Below are 16,180 nucleotides of genomic sequence, written 5' to 3' on the forward strand. Positions count from 1 at the left end.
CAGCTCTCCAAGGGCAGGGGAAGTTCAGGAAGGAGGTCTAAGTAGTGTCCACAGGCTTTTCATTTCATCAAGCAAAACAAGAAGGTCTTTGACATCAGTGGCTCCATCCCTGAGAACCAGCCTTTCAGCTCAAGCCAACTGGAAAGAGACCCCCTACTCCAGGCAGCCCCACTGTGCAGAAGGTCACTGCAGAAATTCATCTGCATCAGGAAGGCATACATATCAGAGCTCGCCTGCTCTCCCTGCTAAGAACCTGGATCCTTCAGGGAGTCCCACGCTGGGTCCTTCAAAGCCTTTGAGGATCCCTCCCAGTATTGTGACCTTTATGCCCTTCCTCTGACATTGTGGGAGTTGACTCTTCCCGAAATAACCTGATTCAAAAAGTCATGGATTGCAGGAAAGTTACAATTAGCCTTTCACTGCAAAGAAAGCCCAAAGAGATCTTTTTTTAAAAGGAAAAGAGTTGGAAGAAGAAAAAGAAGCAACAGAAAAAATCTTGTGGTTCCAGTGAGTCAATTGAGAAGACACTGAGTTATTTCAGTGAAGAGTTACTCTGGCAGGAAATATATTGATTTTTGGCTTCTCTATTGTTTTTGTTGCTGATTACATCCTCTTTTGTTCTAGATTATCAGCAGTGGCCAGAGGTGAATGAGTTTCTTTTCCTCCTAGTCTATTGATTTCTGGGTTGATACACATCAATTTCAGTCCAGAATAAGAAAGAGTATCCTAGTAGAGCTATCCAAAGTTGGAGTAGTTGTTTGGGGGCAGGGGGGACAGTGAGATCTCTGTCAATGGAGGTTTTCAAACAAAACTGAGCTAGTGGGTAGGGAGTATTGTAGAACTGACTCAAGCAAAGGCTGGACGTATAGCTCAGGTGACCTTTAATGTCCTCTGCCCTCACATTCAGCATTTAGAACACTTTTTTTCTGTTGCTATGTCAGGATGCCAGAGACTGGGTGATTTATAAAGAGGTTTATTTGGACTCATGGTACTGGAGGTTGAGAAGTCCAAGAACATGGTGCTAGCATCCTCTTGACTTCTGGTGAAGGCCTCATACTGTATAAACTCATGGTGGAAAGCAGAAGGGTAAGCAGGTGTGGGAAAGAAACAAAACATGAGGGACTACCTCACTTCATTATAACCCACTCCCATGGTAACTAACCAGTCCCACAGGAAATAATGCCATCAGAAAGGGGGCTCCGCCTCCATGACCTAAACACCTCCCGTCAGGCTCCACCTCCCAACCCTGCTACATTCAGGAATTAAGGTTTCAACACACGAACTTTAGGGGAACACTATAGCAATACCTATCAGCATCATATTGATCCTGCATGCCAGTCTAGACAATGTTTCCTAAAATGTGATTTTCTAGATGTTTGCCTCATGGTGATATGTTAGATGATTGTCATTGGTATCATTGTCATTACTATCAAAAAATAGTAAAAATACATTGAGCACATTAAATCATGACATAGGCATCATTTCCTAGGATGAAGCTAAGGTGACCCACATTAAGGATGCACAAATCATAGGTCAGGCCCTAAAATGTGACCTTGATCATTAAAACCTTCAATTGTGGATTTCAGCTCCGATGATGTAGATAAATAATTTGGAATCTGATCTATGTGGTTCTATGCTATATCAGCCTTCTTTCCAATGATACATTATTGTGAAGCAGATTTGAATTTGCAGTCACAAAACTTGGGTTATGAAAATTTAGCTTTCATTATCTCCAGAGCCTTGTTTGATTTCTGAGTCCCACACCACATTCGGGGAAAATAACTTGATCTTTTGTAATTCATATTTTTTCCTCAGTTCTAGCCAGAGATTTTTCTAGTTAACTCGTGATTTATCATTCTCTTGATTATATATGCAGTCTGCTAATACTCTGCCTCCGACTCCTTCTTCCCTGGAGCTTATGTGGCCTGGATTGGGGCGGGGCATCTGGCCTGTAGACTCTCGGGGCAGGCTGCGGACTGTCTGAGGCTGCAGTGCAGGTGGTCTCCTCCTCTGTGGGCACTGGCACCTCCCCACCATGGCATCAGCTGTTGAAGCATCTGCAAGCCTTGCCATCCAAGGTCTCCAGGAACATGAAGTCTGTCTCCTTCTTGCCCGAGCCTTGAAGCCCCTTCGGGTCAGCTGGCAAGGTCTCCATAGTTCTCTTTGGGGGCAGGGGTGTAGGCTGAAGACTGGGCATCTTCAGAGGTTCTCCTTTAGTGGACACAGCAGCTTCAGGGCTGAGGAGCAGCCACCTCAGGCCTCTGCCCTGCCCAGTTCTACCTGTGCTTCATTTTACCTTGCTGTTCTTTGAGCTCCCATGAATGAGGGCCATTTGCAAGGTTGTCTCTGCCCAGAGTTCCAGAGAGGAAGCAGGTGCACTTTGCTGGTAGCTGCCAAGTGGTGTCCCTGCCTCTTCCCTGCTCCCCTCTAGTCTGTCCTAAATAGTGGCCAAGCAGGAAAGTGTTGTAACTGCTTAGAATCCTCCCAGGGCTTCCCTCCTTGCTCACAGCAACAGGCAGAGGGCCTCCATGATCTGCCCCACCCCCTACAGGGGGGGCCTTTGCACATCCTGTCTGTCTTACTGGATGTCTCAATTGCTCGCTCATTGATTGCCTTCAGGTATGCTCAGGTGTCACCTTCTCCAGGAGACATACCTGACTGCACTGTTTCATCTCATGCCAGCCCAGCCCCTGGCACCTCTGCCTGGCTGCCTCGTACATAAGGTGCAGGTCTCAGCTTACATGTCCCTTCCTCCAGGTGACCTCCCCAACTCCCCAGGGTCCACCAGGGACTCCCAGAGCACCTTATTCTTTTTCTCATTTGAGCACTAATGATAGTGTTGTGTCAGAATCTGGTGAGTGGTTTGTTCTCAGCCCTGGTGCCTAGCACTGTGCCTGGCACCTATCACGTGGTCTTTATAAATGTATCAAACACGTGGTCAATTGGACACATGAGTGGGTGGCTCCATTCACTTAGAACACACTTAGAGACTGTTGAGAAGATTAGCTACGAAGGCTGTGCAAACCTGCAGGATGGTGCTTGGCTCAAAAAGAGGTAGTTTATATTTATAAAATATATGATAAAGGAGGGCTTCTTGCCACAGAGCTTCCATATCGTCTATAATTCTTCTAGTCCTTGTGAAAACAACTCAGATTCTTATACCGGAAAAAAATCAGACGAAAAAGTTTGAACGATGTGTGGTAGGAGGAGGCAGCAGCCCTACAGTTATGTGGCAAGTCTTCCTTACGCCCAACTAGCAGAGGCCCCTCTTCTTGCCTCGTGTCTTAGAGTCACACTGTCTGGCTGTCGAACAGCCCTGGAACACTGGTCCCTTAGAGGACACCAGTTTATCAAAGTGATTTTCCTTTCACCTCTAACGAAGAGAGCCTGGCCCTGGGGACTTGAGTTTGGGTTGCAAAAAAGAGGTGGAAGAGAAGGAGGATGAATCCTTGGGGTGTGTGCTGATTGACAGGGTGGCCTCTTTGGTGCTTCGTGGTTTCACATAATTATGTATTTCAGCCAAGGCAATCTGTTAATGTAACTAAATGTACATTAATTTTTGTAACTAGATGAGACATTTCACACACACACACACACACATATTTAAATTTGCAAATTAGAAAAGCATGTTTTTTCAGGTCACTTTTCTTTGTCCAAATTTTTGGATTAAAACATGCCATAAATACAGGGGAGTTTTGTAGATGACGATGGTGAAGATAATAAGGAGCTTGAAAAAAGCCAGAGGGCAGGGGAAAGACCCTGGGAGTTGAGGGTGGAAGGTGGCAAGAGAGCCCAGGGACTAGGGAAGGAGCAGGAAGGACCGACCCCAGGACTCGTGGTGCCATTTCCTCTTTGTTCCGTCCCAGAGGAGAGCTGTCACTGATTCCCACCAGGTGTTGACAAGATGTCAAGGGATGACTACTCCCCTTTTCTGTGCCTCTCTGGGCGTCCCAGAGCTTAGTCTGTGATGACACTGCCTGGCACTGCCTGGGGAGCTCAGAACTGCTGTGCCAAACCCACCACCTGCCCTGTCCCCACCCAGTGCTGCGGCTTCAGTCCCAGGTTGGCAGGGAGCTGGTTCCCATCTGTGCAGGACATTGTCCAGAGGTAGAGAGGGGCCACCTCTTTTACTAGCCTTCCCTTAAAAGCTGAAAGAGTTTAAGACCCCAGGAAACACTACCTCCTGCTTCCTAGGATCACGTGCCTTTTCTTAACCAATCACTGATAAATGGATGGGATCACCTCGACTGGCATAGCCTAAGGATGTCCCACCGGGAGCCAGGGCCCACCCCCCAGCTCCAGAGCCATGCACGCTTGGGGGCATAGAATGGTCCTGGAGAGGTGATCGTAATGCCGACCGCAGTCTTCTTTTTTAGCTTATTGGAGGTGTGCAGGCACTTTAGATTTGATGGTAATTGTTGGTCTAATCTTACCAGTAACCTGTGTCATACTGCACAAGTTCAGGGCACACCAGTCTGAGTGGCATACCTGGAATTGTCAATATCACACACCATGTGAATTTACTGAATAAAAAAAATCCTTCAGGTCATGTTATCCTTGAAAATGCAAATTTTGTTCTTCATGAATACTTTGGCTTAAAAAAACAGGCTAATTATAATATTGTTACTAGTAATTATGTGAAAAAAATATACAACAACTGACCAGGAAGAAAAAGTATAAAAATGAACAGAGAGCACAGGATGAGGGGGCAATAAAGAAATGATTCTGAAGGGTTTCAGAGATCAGGCATGTTCAGAAGGTGGGGGTGTCCCTCTTCCATTTCCACCAGCACCTGAATACCCAGTATTCCTCTTGTTGGCAGGCTTCTTTGTGACTTACCACGTGTTTGATTACACAGGAGAAGGTGGCGATACAAAGGCCACACATCGAAACTTGAGCAGGAGGGGCTCACCCTGGCTGACAGGTAGGGCACGGCTCAGAATCTAGAAGGGGTGGTCACTATCTTGGGAGAACACAGCTGGCTCACACGCAAGGCACTAGAGGGTTGTAGTATTGTCCTCCCAGAAGGCCACATATGGACTCCTCAAATGCCTTGCTCATGATTTTGATTTGTTTCTCTAGGTAGTGACCCAGATGGGCTTTCCCAGTCCAAACTGGGTTCCCAATTCTGTTAATCAGTGTGCGTTACTATACCAAAGTAACTGAGATAACTAATGTAAAAAGAGAAAAGGTTTGTTTTGCTTTACAGTTTTAATAATCATTTGGCCCCATTGCATTTGGCTTGTCTTGAGGCAGTACATCATGGCAGGGGGACATGCAGAGGAAGCTGCTCACCTCATGGTGGCTGAGAAGTGAAAGAACAAGAGGAAGGGGCCAGGGATCCAATATCCCCTTCAGAGGACCACCTCCAATGACCTAACTTCCTCCCACTAGGCTCCACCTCTTAAAGGTTCCATCACTTCCCAATAGCACCAGAGGCTGAGGACCAGGCCTTTGACACATGGGCTTTGGATGTTTAGGATCCAAACCAAAGCACCTACTTAGAGCTGCAGTGTGAGAGGCAGCTCTTGGGTAGTGCCTTTGGAAGCCCATGTGGTTGTTTTGAACCTGTTCGGGGAGATGAGATCTGCCTAGATGAACAGTGCTGTCCATAATTTTACTGTAGTAGTAACTCACTGCTCTTTAAATGAAAATTCCCTCTAAGGAAATGGCTTCAAATAATCATGGTCTGCCTAGGCAGGAGGGACGTGATCAGGGACTAGCTGGGATCCCTAGTGCTCCTGGGACTGACACTGGAGAAATATTTTGATAGAAAGGAGGCTATGGGGAAGTTTTGGCAGCACTGTGGATTTTGTTTTCTGAGTCTGAGGTTGTAGTGGAACAAGAGAAATACCTCTCAGGAATGCTGTGGTCTTCGTCCTAGCCCCTCTCTGTCCTGGGCCAGGACCCTGTAGCCCCTCACTTGGCTTCTGCAAGTCCTGGGAGCGGTAGTGTTTGGTTTTCTTTCTGGCTGTATCCATTCCTAACTCCTACTGACTTCTTCCAGAGACCATCTGAAGAGTAGTATTTTGCTCTTTGTTTTCTGTGTCCCTTGAGTTCCTTGGAAAAGTACTCATTTCTTTTTATCTTTGTCTCTTTATGATGGTCCCTTTGGGGGCAGTGCAAGATGTACCAGAAGTAACCAATGCTGGAAAGTCACAAATGCTCAAGGGCTCTCAAGATACTCTTGCAGAAGTAATTCTTGGTCTATATTAAAAGGTAATTGTGTTAAGAAAGGTTTTTCTTTTCTTCTTTTCTTTTAAAGTCACTGTGCTTGGCCTAACCCCGTGGGATTTTTTGTTTTTGTTTTTCCTGGACCGTGATACCACAAGGAGCTTTTAGTGCTTTTCTCGGGCCATAACACATGGTCAGGTCCTCAGTAAATCTATGTTGAGAGGATCTGTTCTTCCCTTCTTATCACTCTCCTTTCCCTTCAGGAAGGTCCTGTGGAGCTTCTGAGAAGTGTCTTTTAAAGCCAAAGATAAATATTCAAGCAAATTGGAAAGTTGCAAGTAAAACCCCTAAAACTACTTCTATCCCCTCAAAGGTAGTTGTAAGGATTTCTGCAGATGCCGACTCTCTTTAAGAGACTCATTTACCACCATGGCAGAGTGACAGTAGGGGACACCACACAACATCTTCCTGGTGGCTCACTTTTGTTCTCTCTTCTCTCCTCCTTTCACACTTTCCCTTTATAAATCTTTACTAAATGCCTGAAGTTCTGGGTGCTTGGTAGAAGGGTGAGCAAAGCAGATGTGGTTTCAGCCTCCATATAGCCCAAGGGCAAGTGGAGAGGGCTAGTCACCCAACAGAGAATGCAGCTGTAGATGGGTCTGTGACATTTCTGCTTTATAACTGGTGAGGTCCCACCCATATTGAAAGCTTTTGAGGTCTCGTTTTTTCAAATCATCAGAATCCTTTGGTGTGTTTGTTGATTATCACACCATTTAGTATTTCTCCATTCTTTTATGTTAAAAAATGTGTGTTTGTCTATTACAAATTAGAATGAGGCAAGTTTAAGCAATCAATTACAGGTTGAGTATCTCTAATCTGAAAATCTGAAGCTCAAAATGCTCCAGAATTCAAAACTTTTTGAGTGATGGTGTCAAAAATGGAAACTTATGTACTGTTAAACTATATTTCATGCACAAAATTATTTAAAATATTGCATAAAATTATCTAAAGATCATGTATATAAGGTATGTGTATATGTATAAACATAAATGATTAGACTAGGGTCCCATCCCTAAGATACCTCATCGTGTATGCAAATACTGTGTTCCAAAATCTGAAAAAAAATCTGAATCTGAAACACTTTTGCACCTAAGCATTTCAGATAAGAGATACTCAACCTGTAATCTCCCCCTCCTTTGTCAGGTTGGCCAGTGTATTTGACAAATTTGTGTTTGCTTTTGTGATTGTATCACAGTACAGTTAGAAATAGTTTCGTCGTTTGCAAGTGCTTTTCCATATTGGTTTTCTCCTCTCTTGGCTCACGGGCAAACTATATTTCTGCTCCCCTGAAGTTAAGCAGATCGAGGTGACTGAGTTCTGATGGAATTATGGGAGAAGTGATGTACCCCACTTCTAGGCCTTGCTTCTAACCTTTTGAAAGATCCTCCATGTGCTTTTTCTTTGTCTCTCAACTGGAAAGAAAGAAATTCAGTGGAAGACTTTGAGGCCCCAGGCTCAGGTGTCGGCGAGGCCAGCTGCCTGTTTTGTACACAAAGTTTTATTAAATATAGCCAACCCTCAATTGGTTAAGTGTCGTTTATGGTGCTTTCACACTGGGAAAAGGTGAGTGCAGTTACCACTCAGGTCTCCTAGCCTGTATAGCCTAAAATACTTACTATCTAGTCCTTGAAGAAAAAATGTGCTGAACCCTTCCTTAGGGACAGCAGAGCAACAGAATGACAGGAACTGGATTCCTGAATGACTGGGTGGAGCAGGGCTTCTCCTTCCCATCTTCCAGGCCAACGTGCATCAGTAGACAGTGACATTAAAGAGAATTAAACCTTTATTGTATTAAGCCACAAATACTTTGAGGTTATTTGCTAATATTATTCCCTCTAATAAAAACATAAGTCATTTTACAGAATAAAAATAATAGCTAATATTTATTGAGCATTTTTTTCTGTGCCAGGTACTGTTTTATGTGCTTCTATATTCAGTTCTTCCAATAATCTTATGAAGTATTACTACTGTTTTTAAAAAATAATTTTTAACTGATACATAAAAAGTGCACATATTCATGGGGTACCATGTAAAGTTATATAATATGTACTTTTTTTTCCCAGTTCTGGGGATTGAACCCAGGGCCTTGCAGATGATAGACAAGTGTTCTTCCACTGAGCTACATCCCCAGTCCTAAAGTTTGTACTCTTAGTAACCATCCTATGGAAGAGGAAATGAAAGGCTATGTGATGTGCCTTTCAGGGACTGAGCTGGGGAGAGGGGAGCTGGGACTCCTATTCAGGGAATCAGGTCCATACTCCAGAATGCAGGCTCCTAAGCCTCCTCTTCCCCTTGCTCCCAATTTCTACCTAACTCAGAATCTCCAAGTTCTTCCCTGGAAACTGATTTTCACCACAGGCTTCTATAGTGCATTATTATCCTCACTGTGCAGGTGAGAACACGGACCTGGAGAAGTGAGCGCCAAAGGTTGCTTGACCAGCAAGGGGCAGGTCTGTAACATGAACCCAGAGCTTCCGAGGCTACATTTCAGACTCCTTTCGCCCCTCCACAGGGGACACAAGTGGACTCAGCAAACACTCTAGATTTGAAGCAGAGTGTTTTCTTTGGGTGTTGATTTATATTCAAAATGCACCAGCCTGTCAAATTGCTGTTGGACATTAGCCCATCCTTGAACAGTCACCATAACAACATAGACATACGGAGAGGAATGTCAGGTGGGCTAAAGCTGACGCCAGTCCAGGGTAGAATGGAGTGTTGCAGAGAGTGGGGGTGGGTCAAGGATCCCCCTACGGTTTGTTTTGATAAGTGCATTTCATGGTATAGACTGAAAGTGGTTGAGACGGGCACTGTTCCAGGGGCTTTAACATCCCAATTCATCCAGGACAACACTTTTTAGCAACTTAGCTCAACCTCTCATGATGACATGGTGTTTATAGGACTGTGTTTCAAGATATGATTCCTAGGAAGGAGTGACTATTGAAAATTCAGATTTCTGCTGGGTGCAGGTATGGGAATACAGGTATATGCCTGGGGAGACTGAGGCTGGAGGATTGCAAGTTTCAAGGCCAACCTCAGAAATTTGCCAGACTGTTTCATAATAAAAAATAAAAAGGGCTAGGGACATGGCTCAGCTGTAGACTGCCCCTGGGTTCAGTTGCCAGTATGGGGTGGGGGAAGTGGATTCCTGAGTCAACCCAAGATCCAAGACATAGAATCTCTGGAGAGAGGTCCAGAACCTGTATTTTAAACCAGTGATATAGACGATTATGGCGTAGTCTATGGATTGAGGACCATGGCCTCAGAGAAGCATGGCAAGTGAAAATAATGTCCAGATTTCACTCTTCTTTTTGTGGTCAGGTGGTAAGCTCATTTGGCAGGTAGATGAGGACAATGAGTAGGATCATTTCCTGCCATCTTTTTTTGCTGGGTAGGAAACCCACTGAGTGTATCAGTTCTCTTCTCACGAGAATCACTTTTAGAAAGGAACTCAGCATCATATCTCAGTCGTGTCATTTCAGATCTTAAAATTGCTTTCCTCTGTGATTCTTAATTTCTAACAGTTGGGAATTGAGACCTCCTCTGTCAGGGGGAGCAAGCCAGGACAGCTCAGGGCCAGCTTGGGGACCCTTGTGAGTTGTCACCTTATAGTGCCCATCAGTCCCTTTCTGCCCACTGTTTCCCTGCCCATGGTTCCCATGGATATGTACTGGAGATGACTCTCTCCTTGCAGAACTCAACATTTGCGGAGTGTGGAGACATTAAATTCCCCAAAGCACAGACTGCCTTGATTCCTGGAATGTGCACTGGGGAAGATGCACATGTTCTAGAAGAATTGCAAAGTGAGTGGTGGAAATTAGAGGGGTGGGGTTGGCATGGGCACGAGCCCAGGGAGAGCTGGATGAATGGCAGGGCTTGAGAGGCACAGATAAGCCATTACTTATGGTACATGGGCCATTACTTCTAAAGCATTCAAATCGATGAATAAAAATTAAGACTCTTGATAGGATATAAAGGGAAAGATGGTACAGAGGACATAATACTCCTTGTGGAAGAGGATCTTGGCTTGGATTCTGGAAGGGTTGGGGGAGATGAGTTCAGGGTAGGTAGGACTACCGTCACTGGCTCGGGGGTCTTTGACAGTGCAGGATGTTTGGCTGTGGATGGAGGCGGAAGACCCTTACCCTGCCACTTGTTGTGCCTTCACTAGCGAGGGAAGAGATTTTCTAGGACTTCTGGGTTACATGAAGGCCCCTTCCTCCTCAGGATCCCCATAATTTACAACCACACCCTCTGCCCATTAACCAAGCATGGAAATAAGGAGTAAAAAGACAGGAGGGTGGAGAGCAAGGGTAAGGTAGGAGAGGTGCCCTGGGAGCGCCCGTCTGCCCCTTGTCAAGCTGGTATCTCAGAGCAGCAGGGCCTGTTCTCCTATTGGGAGTGGGAGTGCCGGCCACAGGGCAGCACATAGGCTCTCGCTCTGTCCATCCCAGAGTCTGTTTTCTGGGTCTCTATTCCCTGTATATTCCCAGGGCTCTGTAGAACCGGCCTTCATGGACTCAGACTGAATGACAAAGCCCAAGAGATGCAGTTGAAAAACCAAACACACAAACCTTTAGGAGTAAGGATTTATCAGAACACAGCCACGCCCATTCATTTACATATGCCTGGACTGCCACAGGGAGAGTCATTGCAACAGGGACTGTGTGGCCTGGGAAGCCTCAAAATGTTACTGTCTGGGCCTTTATAGGCAGAGTTTGTCCATCCCTGCTCCAGAGAGACCTGGACCAGCATTTAAATGCTCAGCCTTAAAGTGAAACATATCACTTCTACTCACAACTCAGACATGGGAGGCCAGGAAGTGTATCCTACTATGTGTCCAGGGTAGGGGCATAATCAGAATATTTGGCAAATACCACTAATGATCACCTAAGCACCTTTTTATGTGTTGGGCTCAGCATTGGGTGCTAGACATAGACAGATACACAAGACAAATCTTTGATCTCAAGAAACAGAAGGATGCCAGAATTTGGAGGTTGGGAGGAGGAGGGCTAAGCATCGGGGCAATTCCAGTGCCCTGGAAGATGTAGACCATCTGGTCTGAACTGCTAGAGATGGCAGATATTCTCACGGCTTGATGACAGGCAGACCTGGGCACTGGCCGGCTTGGCAAGCGGCGGGGGTGACAGATTCCCCTGATGAACATTTATATCAATAATAGAAGGGTTGTTTAACAGGAATTCTTAAAGGAAAGATGAGATAATTTCATGTTTTGATATTCGTAAAATTGATTCCGTTGAAGCCCGAGCTCCGCCGTGCATATTATTGCTGCTGTAATTTTGGCAAAGATGTGATTCAAATTGGCAAAGTGTCTGTGCAGGGGAAATCCAGTAAGGAGAAAGAGTGGGAGGGTGGGCCAGGAAACAGAGATCAGGAGCCAGATCCTGGTGGCCTGGTGAGAGCTGGTGGCCCAGGAGCCTTTGCTGCAAAGGGCAGGAGCGGGAGGAGGCTGAAGACCACAGAGTCCAAGAATACTTGGAGTTGCTGGAGCTGCTAAAGCCTGGGGAGGAGTGGGAGCAGCCAGGGGAGGGGTGCGTGCATGTGTGTGGTGGGGGAGAGACATTTAAACATCGTAGGAATGAAGGATAAATTTAAAACCCATCAAGTGCAGTTGAGACAGAATGACAACGTGAGGAACATGAATCACTCTTTCTAGGGACCCACCCAACTCTTGGCAGGATTTAGAACATATTTTCTCCTTTATGTCTCCTTCCTATCAAGCTCAGTCTGGAGCTTTTTACCTTCCCATTCCCTGTTCCCTGGACCCAACCTTGGCAGCCTGGAGTCTAGTGCTGACCAGCCTGCTCAGGAGCTCAGTACCACGAGGACTTGGGGTATGCTGATGCCAGGGTGGGGGTGACCAGTCCAGATGCTGGAAAAGGAGGAGACAAATGAAGAAGATGCCATTGGGACCCCTCTCCAGGGAAGTCAGGGTCTATTTAGTGGTCACATGAGGCTTTAGCACATATGCATTATCATTAGCCTTTCTTTTCTATAGCTACCTTAGTGTAGGGGTTGGGGGAGGGGGACTGGGAGAGACATCTATGGGTTCTGCTTCATGGGTAGAGGCAGCGGGTGATAAATGTACTGGGAAAAAATGATGAGCTCAGTCCCGAAGCCTGAGTTCTCTCCTAGTTCTGACCTCTATTGGCACCGTGACCCTGGGCAAGGCTCTCTACCTCTCTGAACCTCAGCTTCCTCATCTATAAAATGCCATGTTTAGGTCATTAAGATTCCTGACCATTTGATCTTCTTTGTTTTTGTGATTCCCATTGTGACTTTCAGCAGAAACCAGGGAAGGCAGGGGGCAGCTGTGGAGGGCAGCATTCTAGAAAGGTGCATTCCCAGGAGCCCAGCACAGTCTCCGGCCTATAGTGGGGACTCACTGAGCATTGGACGGAATCGGATGCCAGGGCTCCTCTGAACACTTAGAGCACTTGGCACTTAGACCCAAGGAGATACATGTGTGCCACTTGGGGTCACTAGGGGTGTGGCTGGGAGTGTGAGGGGTGGGGAGCTGGAAATTCAGGATTGGGTCCTGCCTGGAAGGAAGACAGTAAGCAGATATCTTGAAAAATTGATAATCTGATGGCCTTTCAAACCAAAAGGACTGTCCCCAAGACCTCAGGCTTGAAATGGAAACTTTCTGGACCCCCTGGATTCCTTAAGTTTTCCTCTTTGCATGTGCTCTTCCTTTTGCCTACTATCTTCTCCCATTCCTCTCCTAGAAAGCTTGGTTAAACTCCCTTTCCTCCACAAAACCCTCCTGACCGATGGACAAGGTGCCCCTTTGATGAGCCCTGCTTGCCGTCAGGTCTACATCAATATGCTTCCTGGTCATCCCAGGCAGACAGTGGGGACTAAGACCCGTTCATCTTGGTCTGTGCTGTGCCTGGCACATGGTAAGCTGTCAGTCAATGCCAATTAGATGAGAACCTCTTTCCAGAGGTGAATCTGGCCATATCTTCCCCAGCATGGAAAGAAGAAGGCTGTGGGGGAGCCAGCAGGGACACCTGAGTCCACTCATGCTCTCTGGACCCTGAGGAGGATCCATGCATTAGGAAAAGAGGAAGGAACCTACATATAGTACTCAGTTCTCAAGAAGAGCCCACCTTGCTGCTGGCCCTGGTGGAGACAGGGAGCCGGTGGTCAGGCCAGCAGATGGTAGTAGGAGTACACAGAGGAGCTGGGATACTGGGAAGCAGGATCGAAAGATTCTATTGTTCAGATTGGGAGACAGTAGCCAAATGGCTGTCCACTGGAGACGATGGCCTTTGGAGGAATCCTCTCCTTATGGGAGCACTCTGAAACACTTACTACCATTGCACTTGTAGATGGGCCCCAATTTACGATGGATTTTTTTTTTTTTTTGACTTTGTGATGGTGTGAAAGCTGTACGCATTCTGAGTTTTGATCTTTTTTTTTTTGAGTTTTGAGTTTTGATCTTTTCCTGGCTGTTCAGTGCCATCCTCTGTGATTCTGGGCAGCAGCGGAGCTGAGCCACAGTTCCCAGGCAACCACATGACCACCAGGGGTGACAACTGATAGTCTACCTTGTGCTGTATTGATGTTTGGTATGTTAAGCATGGTAATTGTACTTTTGACTTTGAGATGTCCAACTTATGATGGGTTTGTTAGGAGATAGACCCAACAAAGGTGAATCTGGCCGTAAGTGGGGGAGCATCTGTAACTGTGTAACTGTGTTTCTTAATGTCAGCCTTCTGCACTAGACTGTGAAGTCCAGGGTAAGAACCAAGCCTGCTTTGCTTAAGCTCTGATACCCAGCAGCTGCTATCCGGACTGGTCCACAGTGGCTGCTCCTGGTTTCAATGTCATTTATGGAGCTCCTACTGTGTGCCAGGCTTGCCATATAGCACTAAGCAAGCCAGCAGGGGTTTCCTCAGAGGACAACGCCATTAACTTCTTTCTCTTCTCTATTTCCCTGTGCCCACGACCCTCCCCCACCTTCTCCTCCCCACCCCTTGTCTCTGCCCGCCCTTCCCCTGGCAGAGCAATGTTCTGTGATGGTGCCCGAGATGCGTGGACTGAGCCCAGGCCGAAGGCTGCCCGAGCCCGCCCTGTGCCCCACTGCGGGCGGGAGCCCTGAGCCCGGGGCGGCGGGCCGCCGGCGCCACATCCTGGCCCTGCCTGAGGAGGAGGCATGGAGGCCCCAGCAGTGCGCCCTGCTGGAGGCCGACGCCTCGGACGAGGTGGGCATGCTGCCCGCCTCCCCACGTGCCACCGTCGCAGGCTTCGACAACTTCTTCCCGGTGCACGAGGGCGAGGGCCCGGGCTGGGAGGGCGGCTCCAGCCCCTTCCTGCCGGTGAGCCCCGAGGTCATGAAGCGGCGGCGCGGGGGCCTCATCGAGCAGCGCGACATCATCAAGGCCCACGAGGCGCACAAGATGCAGAGCACCCCGCAGGCCCGGCGCAAGGAGTGGGAGTGAGTACTGGGGGGTCGGGTGGAGGGCGGGGCCCGGGCAGACCAGGCGGGCAACAGGGCCGGGGATGGCCGCTCCCCAGGGCTGGCGCCCTCTGAATGAGGTCCCCGAGGTCATCTCCTGCCAGCTGTTGGCCTCAAGAACTTTACTCAGGTCTCCGCTGTCACATGGGGGCAAGCAAGCTCGTCTCCCACCCCCACCCCAGCTCACCCATTTTACTCAGATCCCAGGGAGGAGGAATTGCGGTCTGGTTCCTATTCTGGGCCTCCCTGTAAGACCTGCAGACTCCTTCAACTTGTGCATCATCCCTCTCGTCTTTCCTTCAGGAACTGCAGCTCACCCTGCGCTTTCTGGTACCATGCTCCGGGGAATGATTGCATTTTGGGGCAAGTCTCCTGTGGATGGAAGAGATTGACCAAGATTTGTGGCCACCCATGGTTTTATCTCAGCTCTTTTTGTGTAGAGGAAAAGGGTTTCCGCCTTAGGTTGACTTTAATTCATACCCTCTGAGAATTTAGGTTTTTATTTTCGAGGAGTTGTAATTTAAAGGAAGTTGGTATTTAATTCTCAATTGCTCCGGGTTATACTCCACTTAAGGACTTGTTCTCCATCCCCTTGGCTGACAATTTATTGTGTATGTTTATGTGTCCTTTGGTCTGTGTGTCGTTCTCTCCTCTTGCCTTGGATTGTTGAATTGTTAGATATCATTAAATGAAAAGAGAAAGAGATGAGTTGCAGGTGCTTTTTTTTTTTTAAGTTAACCTTCCTTTATTAATTCTGAACTATAACTACATCTAAAAATATCTTTTTTTTTAAATTTTTTATTGTTGGCTGTTCAAAACATTACGTACTTCTTGATATATCATATTTCACACTTTGATTCAAGTGGGTTATGAGCTCCCATTTTTACCCCATATACAGATTGCAGAATCACATCAGTTACACATCCATTGATTTACATATTGCCATACTAGTGTCTGTTGTGTTCTGCTGCCTTTCCTATCCTCTACTATCCCCCCTCCCCTCCCCTCCCCTCTTCTCTCTCTGCCCCCTCTACTGACATTCATTTGTCCCCCTTCTATTATTTTTCCCTTTCCCCTCACTTCCTCTTGTATGTAATTTTGTATAACTCTGAGGGTCTCCTTCCATTTCCATGCAATTTCCCTTCTCTCTCCCTTTCCCTCCCACCTCTCATCCCTGTTTAATGTTAATCTTCTTCTCATGCTCTTCGTCCCTACTCTGTTCTTAGTTACTCTCCTTATATCAAAGAAGACATTTGGCATTTGTTTTTTAGGGATTGGCTAGCTTCACTTAGCATAATCTGCTCTAATGCCATCCATTTCCCTGTAAATTCTATGATTTTGTCATTTTTTAATGCAGAGTAATACTCCATTGTGTATAAATGCCACATTTTTTTTTTATCCATTCATCTATTGAAGGGCATCTAGGTTGGTTCCACAGTCTTGCTATTGTGAATTGTGCTGCTA

General features: G+C 46.8%; 1 protein-coding gene across 1 annotated transcript in view; it reads left to right on the forward strand.

The window, feature by feature from the left end:
• Cacna1e (calcium voltage-gated channel subunit alpha1 E) overlaps positions 1-16,180 on the forward strand; it is a 443,649-nt gene that overhangs the window by 70,116 nt on the left and 357,353 nt on the right. The window contains exon 2 of the mRNA XM_058571374.1: positions 14,263-14,695. Within this exon, the coding sequence (XP_058427357.1) occupies positions 14,277-14,695 (419 nt within the window). The 5' untranslated portion in view covers positions 14,263-14,276. The remainder of the gene's footprint in view (positions 1-14,262; positions 14,696-16,180) is intronic.

This window comes from Marmota monax, unplaced genomic scaffold (genome assembly GCF_021218885.2).
Source record: "Marmota monax isolate L192 unplaced genomic scaffold, Marmota_monax_Labrador192_F-V1.1 WCK01_AAM20220418_F8-fsc00209, whole genome shotgun sequence".
In the NCBI taxonomy this organism is placed as follows: domain Eukaryota; kingdom Metazoa; phylum Chordata; class Mammalia; order Rodentia; family Sciuridae; genus Marmota; species Marmota monax.